At 51.0% G+C, this 17,174-nt stretch overlaps 1 protein-coding gene across 8 annotated transcripts in view; it reads right to left on the reverse strand.

Moving 5' to 3' along the window:
* ARMC9 (armadillo repeat containing 9) overlaps window positions 1–17,174 on the reverse strand; it is a 156,855-nt gene that overhangs the window by 7,402 nt on the left and 132,279 nt on the right. For 7 of the 8 annotated variants that reach the window (XM_059167728.1, XM_059167725.1, XM_059167724.1 and 4 more), the window contains exons 21-23: window positions 16,309–16,424; window positions 11,185–11,321; window positions 6,987–7,098 (exon numbers count right to left, since the gene is read on the reverse strand). In XM_059167728.1, coding sequence (XP_059023711.1) covers window positions 6,987–7,098; window positions 11,185–11,321; window positions 16,309–16,424 — 365 coding nt within the window. Of the gene's footprint in view, window positions 1–6,986; window positions 7,099–11,184; window positions 11,322–16,304; window positions 16,425–17,174 lie in introns of those variants that run through there. The other variant, XM_059167730.1, reaches the window with a different exon arrangement.

A 17,174-nucleotide genomic window follows, 5' to 3' on the forward strand; every position in this document is an offset into this window, starting at 1 on the left:
TCTCCCCTGCCCTAAGCGGGTCCCTTAGTCCGTGGACTTCATACAGTTGGTGTGCACCAAACAGCTGTAGAGCTAGGAGAGTGAGTCAGGCCCCCTCGGTGAATGGTGTGGGGAGCATGCCTGTGCGTCTGTGTGCACACACAGAGTGGGAAGTGGAGGCAGGTGCGGGGGGCAGGGGTTGTGCTCCCTGGGAGGGTCCAGATCCTCAGTCCTGCTCTGCGACCCTCCAGCTAGTGACTGAACGTACGCAAGTATGCTGACCTTTGGAGAGCCTCAGTTTCCCCACCTGTCTCTCAAATAGCTGTGATGATTTTGCAAGGGAGCCTGTGCTGAGGTCAATCGCAGGCCCCTTAAATGGGGGTTTTGACTCTGGGGAGTGGGACCTGGAAGGAAACGGGAATTTCTTTCTTTCTTTCTTTTTTTAAAAGATTTTATTTATTTATTTGACAGAGATCACAAGTAGGTAGAGAGGCAGGATGGGAGAGGGGGAAGTAGGCTCCCTGCTAAGCAGAGAGCTAGATGTGGGGCTTGATCCCAGGACCCTGGGATCATGACCTGAGCCGAAGGCAGAGGCTTTAACCCACGGAGCCACCCAGGTGCCCTGAAACTGAAATTTCTTATTTGAATCAATTCTATATTTCCATATGCCCCTTCCTTCCCTCCTTCCTACCCTCTTTTCCTCCCTCCCTTCTTTTTTTACAGGGAGAATATTTTAATCATTAGAAAAATAAAACTTAAACATCTGAAAAATTTCCAAATTCAAATTTAGGAGAAAAGTGGCATAAAAAGTGCCCATACTTTAAGTAGGAAATCTCCTTTTTTAAAAATTAGTTGATTATTTATTTATTTTAAAAATATTTCATTTATTTGACAGAGAGAGAGAGAATGAGCATAAGCAGGGGGAGCAGCAGAGAGAGGGAGAAGCAGGCTCCCCGCTGGCCAGGAAGCCCAATGTGGGGCTCAATCCCAGGACCCTGGGATCGTGACCTGAGCTGAGGGCAGACGCTCGGGTCTGCTGAGCTGAGCCACTAGGGTATCTCTTATTTATTTATTTTTTTAAAAGATTTATTTATTTTAAGGGTACCTGAGTGGCTCAGGTGGTTAAGTGTCTGCCTTCAGCTTGGGTCATGATCTCAGGATTGAGTCCTGAGTTGGGCTTTCTGCTCAGTGGGGAGCCTGCTTCTCCCTCTGCCCCTCCACCTACTCATGCTTTTTCTATCTCTCTCTCTCAAATGAATAAATTAAAAAAAAAGATTTATTTATTTTAGAGAGAGAGAGTGAGCAAGCAGGCCGGGGGTGGGGGCAGAAACTGAGGGAGAGGGAGAATCCTGAAGCAGATTCCTGCTGAGCGTGGAGCCCAACGTGGGGCTCGATGCCAGGACCCTGAGATCATGACCTGAGTTGAAATCTGGAGTCAGCCACTTAACTGAGCCACCCAGGCGGCCCTAGGCAGGAAATCTTAGATACCAGATTGAAAAGGATACTCGTCCCCCTGCTAGTTCTCTCTTTCATACTTTAATAAATAAATAAAATCTTTAAAAAACAAAGAAAAGAAAAATGATGTGGGAGATTTAACCCTACAGCATTTTATTAAAGTTTAAAATGATTTTTCTTTATTTAAAACAATGTACATATGTATGTATGTGAGTAAGTAAGCTCTATGCCCAGCCTAGGGCTTGAACTCACTAGCCCAGGATCAAGAGCCTTGTGCTCTACTGACTGAGCCAGCCAGGTGCCCCAAGGTAGTTTTCTTTTAATATTATGTGGTTCAAATGACCTTTCCCCCCTATTTTGCTATTCTAATTTTGATGTTTTGATTTTTGTTATAGCAGTTGATTATTACTCATACATGGCCCTTAAGAAACAAAACAGGGGGAGGGAGGAGGAAAGTAAAATAAGACGAAATCAGAGAGGGACACAAACCATAAGAGACTCTTAATCATAGGAAACAAACAGGGCTGCTGGAGGGGAAGGGGTGGGAGTGTGGCATAACTGGGTGATGGACATTAAGGAGGGCACATGATGGAATGAGCACTGGGTGTTCGATGCCACTGATGAATCACTGAACTCTACCTCTGAAATTAATAATATGCTATATGTTAATTAATTGAATTTAAATTTAAAAAAATTAAAAAATAAAAGTAATTCCAAGAGAAAAAAAGTTACCATCTTGACCATTTTAAAATTAGCCTTATTGGGGTCACCTGGGGGGTTCAGTCAGTTAAAACATAGCCCTCTTACATTTCAAGAAGGAATCACTATGAGAAACTAGCACAGACTACTCAGGGAGCACTGGCAGCTATTCCTGGCCATGGGTGGTAGCCTTGGGTCACCAGTGATGTCCATCACAGAGTCATGGGACAGGGAGGCCAGATTTGAAGGAGCTAGCTGGGAAGGCCTGGGATGGTTGGGCAGCTTCACTGCACGGGGCCTTAGAGCCAAGGGGCAGCAAGGTCAGCTTGTGGGGATGGGGGACGCTGAGGTGAGTGGGTAAGAAGTGAAGGGAGAAAAGGTCTGGGTCGCAGGGCTAGGAATCTATAATCTCCCGACCCCCAGGCAACCAGAAAAGGGCTCCAACCTTTGGGAGAGCGGTTTGGCGATGTGTTATGAAAACTCTTATGTGTGTGCGTTCATTTTATGAATCAACTTTGTTGGGCCATGATGCCTAAATATCTGGTCAAACGTGATTCTGGATACTTATGTGCAGGTGTTTTTTGGATGAGATTAACATTTAAATAGGTGGATCGTGAGCACAGTACATTGTCCTCCGCAGTGTGGGTGGGTCTCATCTAATCAGTTGAGGGCATGAAGAGTCAAAGATCGCTCTCCTCTGAGTAAGAAGGAATGGTGCCAGAAGACTGCCTTTGGACTTCAATTGCAACTCTTCCCTGGGTCTCTAGCTTGTGGGCCTACCCTGTAGAGTTTGGACTGGCCAAGTGTCTACAATCATGTGAGCCAAATCCTTACAACCACCCCCTCCTGCCCACCCCCTCCCTGTTAATTCTCTTTCTCTGGAGAACCCTGACTAGTACACCTTCAAAATCAGCCTCTTCTTGGCCCTGGGCATGACCTTTGTTTGGCCATGTTAGTAACCTTGCTGCTGGGGAGAAGAGCACCCTCAGACAGGGGCTCCTTCTGGCTCCTTCTCTGGGGCTGGAGGGCACCAAAGAGCCCCTCCTTGGCTTGGTGGAGCCCAAACCATGTGGGAGGCTGCTGCAGCAGGTGGTGCTGTTGACTGAAGGTGCTGATCACTGCTCCTGACTCCTGTAGGGATGAGGACCATGTGAGGTGGGGTTGGCGGGGGGCGCTGGCCAGTGTGGCTTCCGGGCCCCCAGGCCCCGTGAGCTCAGCAGTCTGAGCAGCAGGGAGCCAGAGCCAGGAAATGGTGATGGTTTAGGAGGAATGAGGCCGGATTAGGGCAGGGCAGGAAAAGCACGTGGACAGGAGATTCAGGATGGCAATGACCTGTGATAGGGGGAAGTCAATTGCGATGGGAATAATGGTGCTGAATAGTAGGTAAACTTCACGGTATGGGTAAACTGGGAGGTGGCCTGCAAGATAGACGAATTATTTATTAGAGAGGCCGGGCCCACGGAGATGATCTCAGCTCATCAATGGGAGCATTGTGTGGAGGGGAAGAGCAATCAGAGGCTTCTGGAGATATTTAATCTGTACTTGTGTTTGGAATGCTGCTGAGTCATCATCTCCCAGCTGAGTGTTCCCCAGGGCGGGGGACCCTGTGTCCCTTCAGCTCTCTGGGACCATTGTCTGCAGGAAGGTACAGATGGTGTGTGCTCTGGGGTCCCCTCAGAGAACTGCTCGTCGGGGCTCGCCAAGGGGTCTTGGTCACAGCCATGGAGATTTCATCCACGCTACACCACAGCCCAGAAAGCAGCAAGGCGTGGGGTGACACCGGATGAAGGCAAATACACACACCAGCCAACAGTTCACGTGTGTGCGAGCGTACGCACGTGTTTGTGCACGTGAACACGTCGGGCTCCTGTCTTCATTCCCCTGACTTGCTTGTTCTCAGTTTCCAGTTTCTTTTAGTGGGAGGCACTGGAGGGGTCCTCACAGCTGCCGCATGCCCTCTGGGGACAAATGCGGGGAGATAAAGCATACCTAGATATATGTAAAATCTCTCTTCTTCACGTTCTAAAAGCCATAATACTTGCTGAAGAGTCATTTCCTGTTGGTGGCACAACAGAAACTCTGACCCTGTCTGTTTCTGAGCTGGGCCGGGGCCTGGATCTGGGAACCTGCTCCCCCGTGGCTCCCTGGGATAGAGGGAGGCACCAGCCAGGCCAATGCCTGCCAGCCGGTTGGGCGGGCTCCTCTCTGCAGGGCCCTGCTTAACACAATGGTTCTCGAGCTGCTCGATGGTAAGGACTCTGAGAAGCAGACAGGGAACACGGGAACAGGAACACTTGGGTATGTGGAGGGGGATGGAGGCAGTGGGCTCACGGGGCCTGAAGCTTTAACCCTCTGCCTTTTAGGAAGGCAATTTCCCAGCAAGACCAGGGACTGGAAGCCAGTGGAGTGGAGCTGGAGCTTCGGTTGTCTTCAAACCACCTCCTCTCTGGGGTTAAACGAAGAGAGTATCCTTCAACCCACCATTTCCCCACACCCCCAGCTCCAGGGCCTTCCATGGGAAACAGGCAGTCAGTCAAGCAGCGCCCACCCACTGGCGCGTCTCCTGGGGCAAGGGGCTGTCCTCACTCTAAGGACAGAGAGAGAGAGGAGCTGGGGAAAGCGGAGGGACAAACGTCCCCCACTCAAGCCACGCAGAGAGCCATTCTCTCTCCCTTTCTCCTGATTCATCCACCAGAGATTTTGAGAGCCTGCTCAGTGCCAGGTGGGGACAAGGGGACAGACACCCTCCCCATGGCCCTTATCTTTTAGGACAGTGGGATGCACTCAGGGACTGGGGAGGGAAAGGGGCTGTGTGACTGGACTTGGGTCAGGAGGGAGGAAGGGGTGCTTAGCGGAAACCTGGGGCAGCGGCGGTGGGGGGGCTGGGGTGGGGAGAGAATGTGGCAGGTGGTGGTCACATAGCCAGAGGGGAAGCAAGGTGGGGGACCAGCTGTCTCCTTTTTCCCTTTCCATCCTCCTCTTCCTCAAACAGAACCCACCCCACTCCTCCCAGACTTAAAATAAGAGGTGAATTCACATGACAGCCATTAGAGCAAGAGCACCCATGGATCGAACCCCACGGGGGATTTGTGCCAGCAGGACCTTGGAGGGCCAATTGGGTCACTCCACTGGTGTCACCAGGGGGAATGTTTCTCAGGAGGGCCTTTGGGGGTCCCCTGCTCTGAAAACACTTGCTCTGGGGAGAGAGGACTGTCTCTAGTAAGCCTCAGAAATGAATTCTGCCTTTCAGGAAGGCCACAGACCCGGTGCTCGTGGTGGGAGGGCAGGTGTGGCCTGGCTGAGACGGGGGACTGTTTCTGGGTCCCGACCCGGGCGCAGAGGGCAAACGCGGCAGGGGCCCAGCCTCAGCTCTGGCCCAGCCCTCCAAGGTCTCTCCTTTTGAGCCCCCCTACTTCAGGAGGATGCCAAGAGCCAGAGAACCCCTGACCTGTGGGCCAGCCTGAGGGCCTCGGGCACTTCCAATCCCGGGGCACAGCTTTAGCCATTCTGCCAGGTGGGGGGGGGGGTGGCTCCCTGGGTCCCCAGCTGGTCAGGGGACCCCCCTCCCCCACCCCAGTCCAGGTCCCAAAGTCCTCTGGCTCCACCCCACAGAGCTCTGCTGCCCCTGGGAGCTCCGACTGCCTTGGTATGCAGTGCCTCTGCCTAGCCGCATGGGAAAGGCAGGCTAGGGGTTGCTGCCTGCTAGGAGAGGGGGAGAAGCTGCAGCCCCCTCTTGGACTTGCTGCCCTGTGGGAACCCGCTCTGCTAGGCCTTCTGCCTGTCCAGGGGCGGCCTTGGCAGCTAGGGGCTCCTGCGGCTTGTAACTCAGCAGGAACTGCTGTTTCTGTGGCTTCCCTCTGTGGAGCTGGCAAGGAGGGCAGCCAGGCCTGAGTTAGGGGAGGCCCAGTGGGCAGGTTCTGTTGGGCCCTGCACACCATGAGGGGAAAAGAGCTGCAGGTCTCAGGGGTCTGGGAGGCAGTCGTTTTGTTCCACAGCGCTCCGGGTGGGACCAAGGTCAGCCATCACCCCAGCGGCCAGGGTCCTGCTCGCCGCAGACACACTTGTGCCAATACTTCCCAGTTCTACAGGAAGGCGGAGGCACAGGATTAGAGGAGGCAAAACCCCTCTAATTCAGGGACTCTGAGCGTGTCACCATGGGAAACCCGGCTAGGGTCCACGGCTTTCGTGCAGGAGGTTGGCTTTGCCATCTTGGAATGACTCCGGCTGCAGGACACCGCGTGGCCAGAAGGAAGTGGCGGGGGGCAGCCGGGGAGCCTAGCCCTGGACTTGGGTCTGACACCCCGGCTAGGCCCCTCTCCCTGAGCGGTCTGCCTCAGATCTGAAAGGAGACCCAGACTTCCTAGCTCCTAAAGAACCCCCCAAGTGACCTCTCAGAGGCCAGGCCGCATTCATTTGGTGCAGAGGAAGAGAAAATACCTTTTTTTCTGTGTGGGATCCAGTTTCTCGTTTAGGAGGGTGACATCGGAGCCAAACCATTTCACTAATCCTGTTCGCCGTCTTTCCCCTCCATCCCACCTTCTCCAAAAACAAATAGTTGGGATCGGACACTGTTCACAGGTCACTACAAATCACTGGTCCCCATGAATGTGTTCAGCCTGCAGTTCTTAAAACAAGTCCCTTGGGCATGTTTATGAGTTTCTTCTCCTTCCGGTCTGAAAACTGGTAATACCCAGGGGGCAGGTGCCTCCCCTTGGGCTCTGAGGTTAACAGGTGTGGTGACCTCATCCTCCCCACCCCCCTACAGGGCTTCAGGCCCCGGAGAAATACTCCTTTGAGATCAAAGTCAGAGGCTGGACCAGAGAGAGCCCTCCTGGGACAACCCCCATCTTTACCTGGTGGTTGCTCCACCGCCTGGGGCCTGGCTGGGGACTTCTGCGGAGGATAGGCGAACCTCTCCCTGAGGTCCTGCTGGCAACCATTCTCCTGGCCTGATGTGCCTGGTGGCTGGGGAGGAGAGAGAGTTCAGTCAACTCTGCTTCTGGAACCTCCTTAAGGATGTTCCTTATTGGGCTAGACCAAAAAGCCAAGAAAAGCACGTGCGCAGGCTAGCTCCTGATAGCTCCCTGGAGCTGACGGATGAGGACTTGCTTCCTTGCACAGCCTGAGAACTTTCCAGGGGGCCACTTGGTGGACTTACAACCTGGCGGTGCAGCGTGAGTGGTCCAGCTGGAGCACACCAGCACTGGGAAGCAGAGACCTCCAGCCCCGTTACTTCTCCTGGCCCCCCTGGCCTCTCAGATGCACAACTCCAAGATCAACACCTGTGCTGAGATCCAGAGTCAGATGCTTAACCAATGGAGCTACCCAGGTTCCCCTGGGGTGTCCTGTATTTTTATCTACCTAATTCAGCAATCCCGGGGTGGGGCTCTTTTCCCCCTGAGCTGCCCCAGGCCTCTTCAGGCCTGAATCCCTCAGCCCACCCACAGGGGCAGGAATGGCCCTCATTCCCAGCAGGGATCCTACAGACATCAAGGCCAAGGACGGGGTCATCGTGTAGACCTTCACAGGGGAGTGACAGAGAAGTTCCCTATGACTGGTCAGGGAGCTCTGCCTAGAGCCTCTTCTGGATTTCAAATGCCATGACCCCCTTCTCTCTGGCCCCACTTCTCTTCTCTTTCTCCAGCCAAAGGGGTCCACGCCATGCCAGAACCATTCTGTGACTGAAGTCCAGATTTGCTGCTTCCTTAACCCAAGCTCCTTTCAGCTCTTAAAAATCTCTCTGCTTCCTTTGCAATGTGGCCTCTACTTTATCTTAAATATAATCTCCTCTTTGCAGCTTGGACTCCTAGGTAATGGTCTTACTAGAATAGGGAATCTGTTTCCGGGATGGAACCCAATGGGTGGCTTTATTTACAAACCATACCAGACAGTCTCCTCCTTGAGCTGGGACTGGAACTGGAAATGGAGATGTCTCTCACCTGATGTCCAGTGGACACTGGCCTGCTTGTCTGTGCGCTCTGCTCCATGGGCTTCTAATCGGGCCCAGGAGATAGCATTTAGGTGTATGGTTGTGTGCTGGGCAACACACAGAGAAAATCCCATGCCAGGGAATGGAGCCCAGGGACAGACAGTCCCCCAGGATCAGGAGCTTTCCCAGGTGGGTGTGGGCAGAGGGCCAGGTTAGGGGGTGGGCAGGAAAGCCCCCTGGCAGGAGAGAGGAGGAGGAGCTATGCTGAGTTCTCCTGAAACCCTCTGGCGTCTTTTTGGTTCTGTCTCCAAAGAGTAGTCACCCCTATTCCCCTTCCCTCTCTCTCCACTGAATGTCACAGTGCTGGCCTTCAGAGCTCCCACCACTGGAAGCTGGGGACTGGGGGGACCCAGCAGCTGTGTGCACGTCCTGGAGGCTTCCTGGGACGAAGTGTACTGCTTCCTCACCTGTGGATCCATTTCTGACAGGGCTGGGCATTTTCAGTCCAGGCCACTGACAAAGCATAGGACTTTGATATCCAAGATAGCCCCAGTTGATGGGGGAATGAGACTAACTTTCTTGAGGCCAGTGTCTGACAAGATTCGAAGGCACATTCTTGGCTTTTTCCTTTTGGGAGCTATTTCATTTTGGCTCCGTGGGGCTAAAGTCCTCTGCTTAAAAAGAATGTACTTTCTGGCCCCGCAGTCAACTGATCAAGTGGTTGGGGGGCCCCACAGTTTCCTCATCACGAGATTTCACCTTCACACTGACCGAACGCAGAGGTGTGAAGAGCTTCCTGAGCAAACAGGCTGGAGGCCACCGTGGCAGCTTCTCATTGGGTCTGAGGTGGGGCAGGAGTTCCCAGCACGAGCGCAGGCCAGGGGGCTAGACTCAGTTGCAAGTCACATGTGAGGGGCCTCTGAGGAGTAGCTGGGTGAGGCCAGACTGGGATGGGGGGACAGGAGAGCAAGAACACAAAAGTGGGAAAAAAGGCCAGAGAAGCAGGACCATATGGATGGAAGGGTCCACAGGAAGTCAGCTCTAGGCTTTTTTTTTTTTTTTTTTTTTTTTTTAAGATTTTATTTATTTATTTGACAGAGAGAGCACAAGCAGAGGGAGAGGCAGAAGCAGGCTCCCTGCAGAGGAGGGGAAGTCCGACATGGGACTTGATCCCACAGTTCTGGGATCATGACCTGAGCTGAAGGCAATGGCCCAGCCAACTGAGCCACCCAGGCGCCACATAGCTCTAGGCTTTTGACAGGAGGGAATATCACAGAAGACAACAAGGCCACTTGGCCCACCACTGTCCTCTTCCTCTCAGGCCGTCTTATATCTGCTGAGCCCAGAGGCAGCCTCAGAACTAGTCTCAACTCTGGTTATGCGCATTCTAAGCACATAAGCCCAAGCCTACTTGCTTTCCATCCTCATGTAGAGGCTGGATCAGAAGAGGGAGTGATGGCAGCAACAAGACCAGGAGGAGAGTGAGGGCTGTCTTGAGGCTGAGTGCAGGCTGGGCAGGGCTGGGGAGAGAGGTTAATATGGCTGGTTTCTGGCTGGTAGACTGAAGGCAGCTAGTTTGGGGCCCATTGAGGTGGGGCGTGGTGGGGAGTTGATAGACAGAGTTGGGCAGGGGGTCCCAGCCAGGCCTAAGTAGAGAGGAAACATGCAGGAGGAGGGGACATAGGGAATATGGTCTCAGCATTCAGCAACTTGGGCCAAGCGGCTGCCCTGCCTCCAGGTGGCCCATGTAGAGGACTGCTACCTCCCAAGGGAGAGGCACTGGCTGATCACCAAGGCTGCTCACTGTTTTCACGTCAGGAACCAGGATTGGCCAGCACCTTGACTTTGTCAGGGCTACCTGACAAATTACCTCACGAATCATTCTTGAAAATAACAATGACATCACCATCTCCAGGAAAACCAGTTGCCACGCAGCTACTCCATCTGTGGCAACCTCAAATACCTCCCTCCTATAGGTAATCCATGCTAAATCTTTCCAAAACACAAGACCATACTGAGAATTGGTGTCAGATGGAGGATCGTCCTGGTGGTCGCTTTGGTAAAGCAAGGATGTACCTGATAAATAAATTACCCTAAATGCAACTTTTGGGAAGTCCAGGTCTATAGAGCTTGAAATCACCTTTTAACTCAATGGCATTTGGTTAAATCGGCAAAGGTAATTAGACCACCTAAAACCTCCATCCTGGCAGCAGAAATTTCTGGACAGATGGTGGAGCTTAATCACCTTTCAGTGAAGGCGTATTAATGTTTACAGCTCTAATAACACATGAGCCCAGTTGGCGAAACCTCTAAACTGTGCCTAACCAGGAGACCGTCCTCCAGACTCAACAACTGGGCTGTCCTCTGGTCTGTGACCAGCCTTCTGCTTTGAACCAGGCTTGGAAGCGCTGGAATCCAACAGTGAGCAGATTATAGAAGTTTGATGTTTCTCATCCCAGAATCTGACCTGCTCCTCTGTTGTTTTTCCTCTTTCAATGGAGATTAGCCTTATCTGGCCTGCTCATATCCTTTTAATTTCCTCTTGTGAATTGAAAAAAAATACTTTGTACGTTTCTGATTCAAAGCACATCTATTTTTTTTTCTGGCATCTAACAAAATCCTTTTATTCCCCATCAGTCTCCGGGGAATTCAATGAGATGTTTCAAAATGTTTTGGCTCTTGCGGCCGTTTCTCCTGGCTTCTCCTGGCGCTTTTCTGTCTCAGACCAGCCCTTGAACAGGTGGCCGACTGCCTCAACACCCGAGCTGGATGCACCAAAGTCTAGCTCAGGAATGTCCGTTTTTTTGAGATGACTATTTTGAAATTGCACATCGAACGCAGCTTTCCGTGAGCAGAAATCTTGCCCGACTCATCTGTGGACGTGGGCAGCACACATGGTGCTTTGAGACAAGGGGGTTTAGAGGAAAAGCCGGCAGTCATGCGTGGCTGTGTGGTTGTGGGCCTGTGGGCCTGTGGGCCCGTGTGACGCAGCGCAGTGGCGGGAGATCAGGTGCGAGGCTGAGGACTTTCCGGGTCTCTAACTGCAGCTGCTTCCTTTGATTCTGATTCTGGGCATCATCAGCCCCCCTGAGCTGCCTCCCAACCCCCGCGCTGCTTCTTACCTGAAGCAGAGATGCCAGACTCGGAAGCACCGGTCTGGGCACCATTGTAGACAGGACGGTGGGCGCTTGTCAGGGATGGGAGGCGGCCGTTTCGGGAGCGCTGGGTCATCTGGGGAGAAATGGGACAGTCTTCCAGTCTGGAGAAAAAAAAATGAGAAACAGCAAATAAATACAGATAGCCAGGAGGTATTTGCTGACTACTGAGCGGCAACACAGACAGACACAAGGAAGTAGAAGTACCTGAAATTCCTAGCAGACATTAAACATATTTGAGGGCATTGGCAGAAATTAGAAAGTATCCTGTTAGCTCCTATTCATTTACAGGGATGTATGGTTTCATGTCATAACACACAAATGAGATCTGGATTGGGGGGGACATGGGAACATGACATTTCAACCAAACAATTCAAGGCACCAATCTTCTGGTTTTTCCTCGGAGGAGGAGCGAAGGGACGAATGCAGTCAGGAAAGACATGACATGTCATGTCAGCCAGGACAGGAAGAGTTAGGCAGGCCCAGGCCTGGGAGCCTTCTCTCCGCATCACCCGCTGAATGGTGCCCGCACGCCTGCCAGCACCCATTCATGCAGCAGACACAGACTGGGCGCCTCATTGTGCTGGACCCCCAGGCCGGGAGCCAGAGACAGGGGGCCTGGGCCAGTCAGGAGATAGCGGGATGGACAGTAGCTCCTCGTTCAGCCTTGACAGCGGATCCTGAGGAAGGCTCTCCAGGTGGGCCCAGAGTTCACTTCTCTTCATCAAGGAGACACCAGCCACCTGCCCAGCGAGGGCTTGGTGGGAGACAGGGCGGGGTGGGCCTGTGGCCCTCTGCCCAGGGTTGGGCCCTAGGAGATAGCTGTTCTTGAATGTCAGTTCCAGCGGCAAAGACAGACAGATGCTAAGCCACCCTAAAGGGCAGGAAAGGCTGTGTGTGTGTGTGTGTGTGTGTGTGTGTGTGTGTGTGTGTGTGTGGCTTTCAGCCAGGCCTGAACTCTGGGGCTGCCTGGGGCCAAAGGAGGGAAAATTTTCCAACAGAGGTAACATCATGAGGCAGATACAGAGGTGGAAACAAACAAAATGCTGCATTGTTACAGAAAGATTTAAGGCACCACAAAAACTCTGGGCTAGAGGGGAAAGGGTGTCCTGGGGCGCTTTGAGGCCGGAGGTGTTGGGTGTTGGGGAGCAGGGGAGGGGGTCAACTGACAGGGTCAACCGTCAGCCAGGGTTTTGTTAGATTTGATCCCTGAGGGAAACAGGAGTCACCGAAATTCCATTCTGTGGTAATGTGCTAGAAACAGAGAGTGGCAGGGAGCACCATTGTGGGGGAAGACATGGCTCTGGAGGGCAGAGGGGAGGGCAGAGCAGGGAGAGCAGAGGGAGAGGGCTTGGCGGGCCACGGGGTGGGTTTCTGAATCACGGGTTTGGGGGTGTTAATGCCATTCCCTGAAGCAGGGGGCTCAGAAGACAGTGGTGTTCTCCTAGGAAGTGTTGACTTGGGGTGTTGTGGGGACACCCCTCGGGCTTGGGGCAAGTCTAGAGAGTGAAATCTGGGTGTCAGCAGTGTACAAGGAAACCCCGTGGAGAGACGGGATGGGTAGGGACCACAAAAGGGGCATTATAGTTGGCAGAGGGGTAGTGGGTTGGCAGCAGGGTGTGGGGGTAGAAGGGTGACCAGGAGGTGGGTTGGCAGTGACAACCACCACAAGAGAGACGCTGAATATCCTCTAGGGTTGGAAACTGCCACTGATGAGTTACTGAACGCTACAGCTGAGACAAATGATGTTCTAGATGTTGGCTAATTGAATTTTAATTAAAAAAAAAAAAAGGAAGCTGCAAGGTCATGGATAGATGTGGCAGGAGGAACTTGAGGTCACTGCTGGACCACGTGGGCCACAAAGGGAGGGGAGGGGGCAGGGAAGCAGGCAGAGAGGCCCTGGCCAAGGGGGGCCGGGGACCTGGGAGTCTGTCTGAAGGAAGGCCTGGGGAAGGAAAGTAGTAGGAGGGGAGGGTGAAGGTGGAGGAAATGAGGTGTTAAATGATGGCGTCAAGTTTGGGCAGTGGGTGGAGGGGAGGGATCCAGAACCCACAGAGGGGGTGAGGTGAGGGGGTACGGTTTGCAGAGGAAATAGGCTGAGGGAGGGTTGGGGGCACAGATAGGATGCTGGGGTGAGGGAGGGCCCTGAGCTGTGCAGGGTGACCGTCTTTTTATTTTCAATCTTTTTTTTTTTTTAAGGTTTTATTTATTTGACAGACAGACACAGCGAGAGAGGGAACACAAGCAGGGGGAGTGGGAGAGGGAGAAGCAGGCTTCCCGCTGAGCAGGGCCAGATGTGGGGTTTGATCCCAGGATCCTGGGATAATGGTCTGAGCCAAAGGCAGACACCTAATGACTGAGCCACCCAGGCGCCCCTCAATCTTTCTTTTCTTGATTAAAAAAGCAGTAGGGGCGCCTGGGTGGCTCAGTGAGTTAAAGCCTCTGCCTTCAGCTTGGGTCATGATCCCAGGGTCCTGGGATCGAGCCCCACATCAGGCTCTCTGCTCAGCGGGGAGCCTGCTTTCCCCTCTCTCTCTTTCGGTTTGCTTCTCTGCCTACTTGTGATCTGTCTGTCAAATAAATAAAATCTTTTAAAAAAATTTGCCTTTTCACTTAGCAATATACTGTGAGGCTCTCCTCATGTATTAAACATTCTTCAAAAATGTCATTTTCAATGCTGTGTTGTATGAATATATAATTATGTAAATAGCCTCCTACTTTGGGCATTTATTTATTTATTTATTTATTTTTAGCAAGTAAGGTTTTCTTTATTTTTTTTAGAGAGGGGCAGAGGGAGAGAGAGAGAGAGAGAGAATCTTAAGCAGGCTCTATGTGCAGTGTGGAGCCCAATATGGGGCTCAATCTCACGACCCTGAGATTATGACCTCAGTTGTAATCAAGGGCTGGATGCTTCGCCAACTGAGCCACCCAGGTGCCCCCATTTAGATTTCTTAAGAACACTGCAATAAATGCCCATGTATATATATCTGTGAATTTCTGATTGCTTCTCGGCATCAAATCCTAGAAGTAGGATTACTAACTCCAGAAGTACCAGTACCTCGAATGTGTGTTGTGTGTATGGTCAGTGTCTCCAAGATCCCTGAGATTCTCGGTCAACACTCCTGGCAACACCAGATGATCAGAGCTGGCTGGCTGTGCGGAGTCACAGACACTTTTTATAGGATCTTAACAACTAAAGATCCTGAAAGTCCAGGGAGCACCCAGCGTCTGCTACCATCCACTGACCACAGGACATTGATGATGGCTCTCCCCCAGGAGGCGGCTGGCTCTGTGTGCTTCTGGGGACAGAAATCACATCTCATTGATTCTATTTTCCCTAGCAATTAGCACGCCATTTGGCACACAGAAGCGATAGAAATGTTTGCAGAATTGGCCCAACGGAGGGAGCGGCCATGGGCGATTGGGAAGGTCCAGTTCCAGGAAAATGAGGTCCTCTCAGTCCTTGCAGGGACCACTTCCAGGCATGGAAAGACGTCCTCTTCTTCCTCTCCACAAGGCAGAACACCTGACCTCAGAATTGATGGTGCCCACTGGTTAGATCTTATATTTATTAGATTCCCTTTATCCTTATTTCTAATGAAATAGTCTTATGTCATGGTTGTCCCTCTGGGTTTCAAGAACTTTAAAAGATAATCTTGAAATAATTTTTAAAGATGATGATTTGACATCCTCTATTCCATGTTAAGCAAGATGAATTTTATCAGCTCCTGTTACCACTTCCATTTAAAAAGATATAAACTAGATTTACTAGTAGTTGACAGTTGGCTATATTCCAAATCAAACAAGCAAACACAAAACCTGATATAAAGGACATTTTGGGGACAGCTAGGGAATACTGATATACTATATAAAGTTACGTGAATGTTAATTCTCTTAGGTGTGATATTGTTAAGTACAGGATGTCCTGGCCCTTGGGGGACGTGTGCCACAGGTCTGCAACCTTCTTTCAAACGGTTCAGCAAAACAAAGTTTAAGTGTGTAAATTATACATCATGCACATAGAGGGAAACTGAGAGGATACAGAGGTGGCAAAATGTTCACAAACTGGAAGCTAAGTTAAAGCATACTGATAGCAACTTTAAGAGAAAAATGCATATTAGCAATTTAAAATAAGAACCTTGAAATGTGAAGCACGGGATGATTAGTTTGGAAACCAAATCAAACAGACCACCCGTCCATGGTGTGGGCCATGGTCAAGTCCCACGTGGGCGACAGCACTTGGCAGGATCTCTGGGTATGGGGGGCTCGGCCTCCCTAGCAACCGTGCATGGAGCTCCGTGGGGGCAGCCCTTTCCAGGCTCTGTTTGGGGCTGTATCCCAGGCACCTGGCTGTTCCTTACAAATTACTATAGAGTAAAACTGGAAACAACTGCCCAGCTATAGGGGATAACTCCGTAAAATGTGTTCTGTTCATCTGAACTATTCTATGGCCACATCTGTAGGTTTTTCTCCTGCTCTCTATAACCCCCTGGCAGGTACCTATTTCTCTCTGCCATTCTCTCTGGACAGCTGGACTGCCTGGTCTGGGGCTCCCTAAGAGCCCACAGGGATTTGGTCCCTAGGTCCCCAGGTTGATCCAAGGTTCTGGGTAACCCCACTATAATTTTGGTTACATCACTGGGGTAGGAGCAAGGCTATGAAGAAAGCTAGGCCGCTAAACATGCATAGATTTGCTTTAGAAAGTGTGTTTATCTAAAAATTTGGTGTCTTCATCTGTGACACTCCACCCCAGCAGAACAAAAGCAACCCGGGGGGTTGTTGGGTGGATCCACCGCCGCTCCTTCTGGTCCTTTCTTTTGAATTACATTGGCTGACACCTGGCTTCTTCTGGGTTAGGGCTGGAAGTGCCTGGAGATCCTAAAATCCAACCATTTCATTTTTGGAAGAAGCAAGCCAGGGGTGAGGGAGATAAGTCTTTCCCCCTCAAAAATCCCCGAGAGATAAATAATAAAGAGATAAATGCTTTCCAATGTGAACGTTTTATTTTGAGTTTTTCAAGACATACATCTTACACTGCAGTTAAAACAAAGCTTAAGAAAAGAAATCCCGCCTCTGTTAGCCCGGACTTACACTGGGTACCCGGTCCTGTGGCCACCAGGGGTGACAGGCCGGCGCAGGGGCTCGTCGGCACTCTGCTGCACACAGGCCAGGCCCTTCCGCCTCGCCTTCCCCGTGTTCGTCATGATCTGGCGGAAGGAAAGAGGAGATACCACCTACTTGAAAGCTGATCTTGAAGAAGTTCCTACCTGTAATACATTGATCTATAGTAATAAGAGGCTTTGCAAATAAATGAGGAAGGATCATGACACGGATTATTCCAATAAGCAGAAACTGGGGGAAAATTCCTTTAGGTTTGCATTCGGCCACTTAGCAGTATAAATTTAAAAAACAAAAACAAAAACAAAAACAAAAAAACCAGGCCATGGAAAAGAGGAGAAGAAAACAGTTTCAATACAGTAATAATCACATCTCCGGGAAGACTGAGTTTTGAAAGTGAGAAGGGAAAAAAGACAGGCAGATTTGGTTTCATAAAACTTTTCCACTTATATATTAGAGATAAGCCAACTGAACAGGTAAACAACCAACTGGGAAGAAATATTTGCACATATTTAACTGATGAAAGGTTAAGATTGTTATTAGATAAGTAGCTCTTACATATCAAAAAGTAAAACAGGAGACAATTGAGCAAAGAATTCAAATAGCTAAGTTACACAATAGGAAAGATCACTGATAAATAAAAGAAAAAACGATCAATTTCACAAGTAATTAGAAACTACAACTTTCGGGGTGTCTGGGTGGCTCAGTCGTTAAACGTCTGCCTTTGGCTCAGGTCATGATTGCAGGGGCCTAGGATTGAGCCCCACATTGGGCTCCTTCCTCTGCAGAGAGCCTGCTTCTCCCTCTCCCTCTGCTGCTCTCCCTGCCTGTGTGCTCTT

Source organism: Mustela lutreola, chromosome 3 (assembly GCF_030435805.1).
Source record: "Mustela lutreola isolate mMusLut2 chromosome 3, mMusLut2.pri, whole genome shotgun sequence".
NCBI lineage: Eukaryota > Metazoa > Chordata > Mammalia > Carnivora > Mustelidae > Mustela > Mustela lutreola.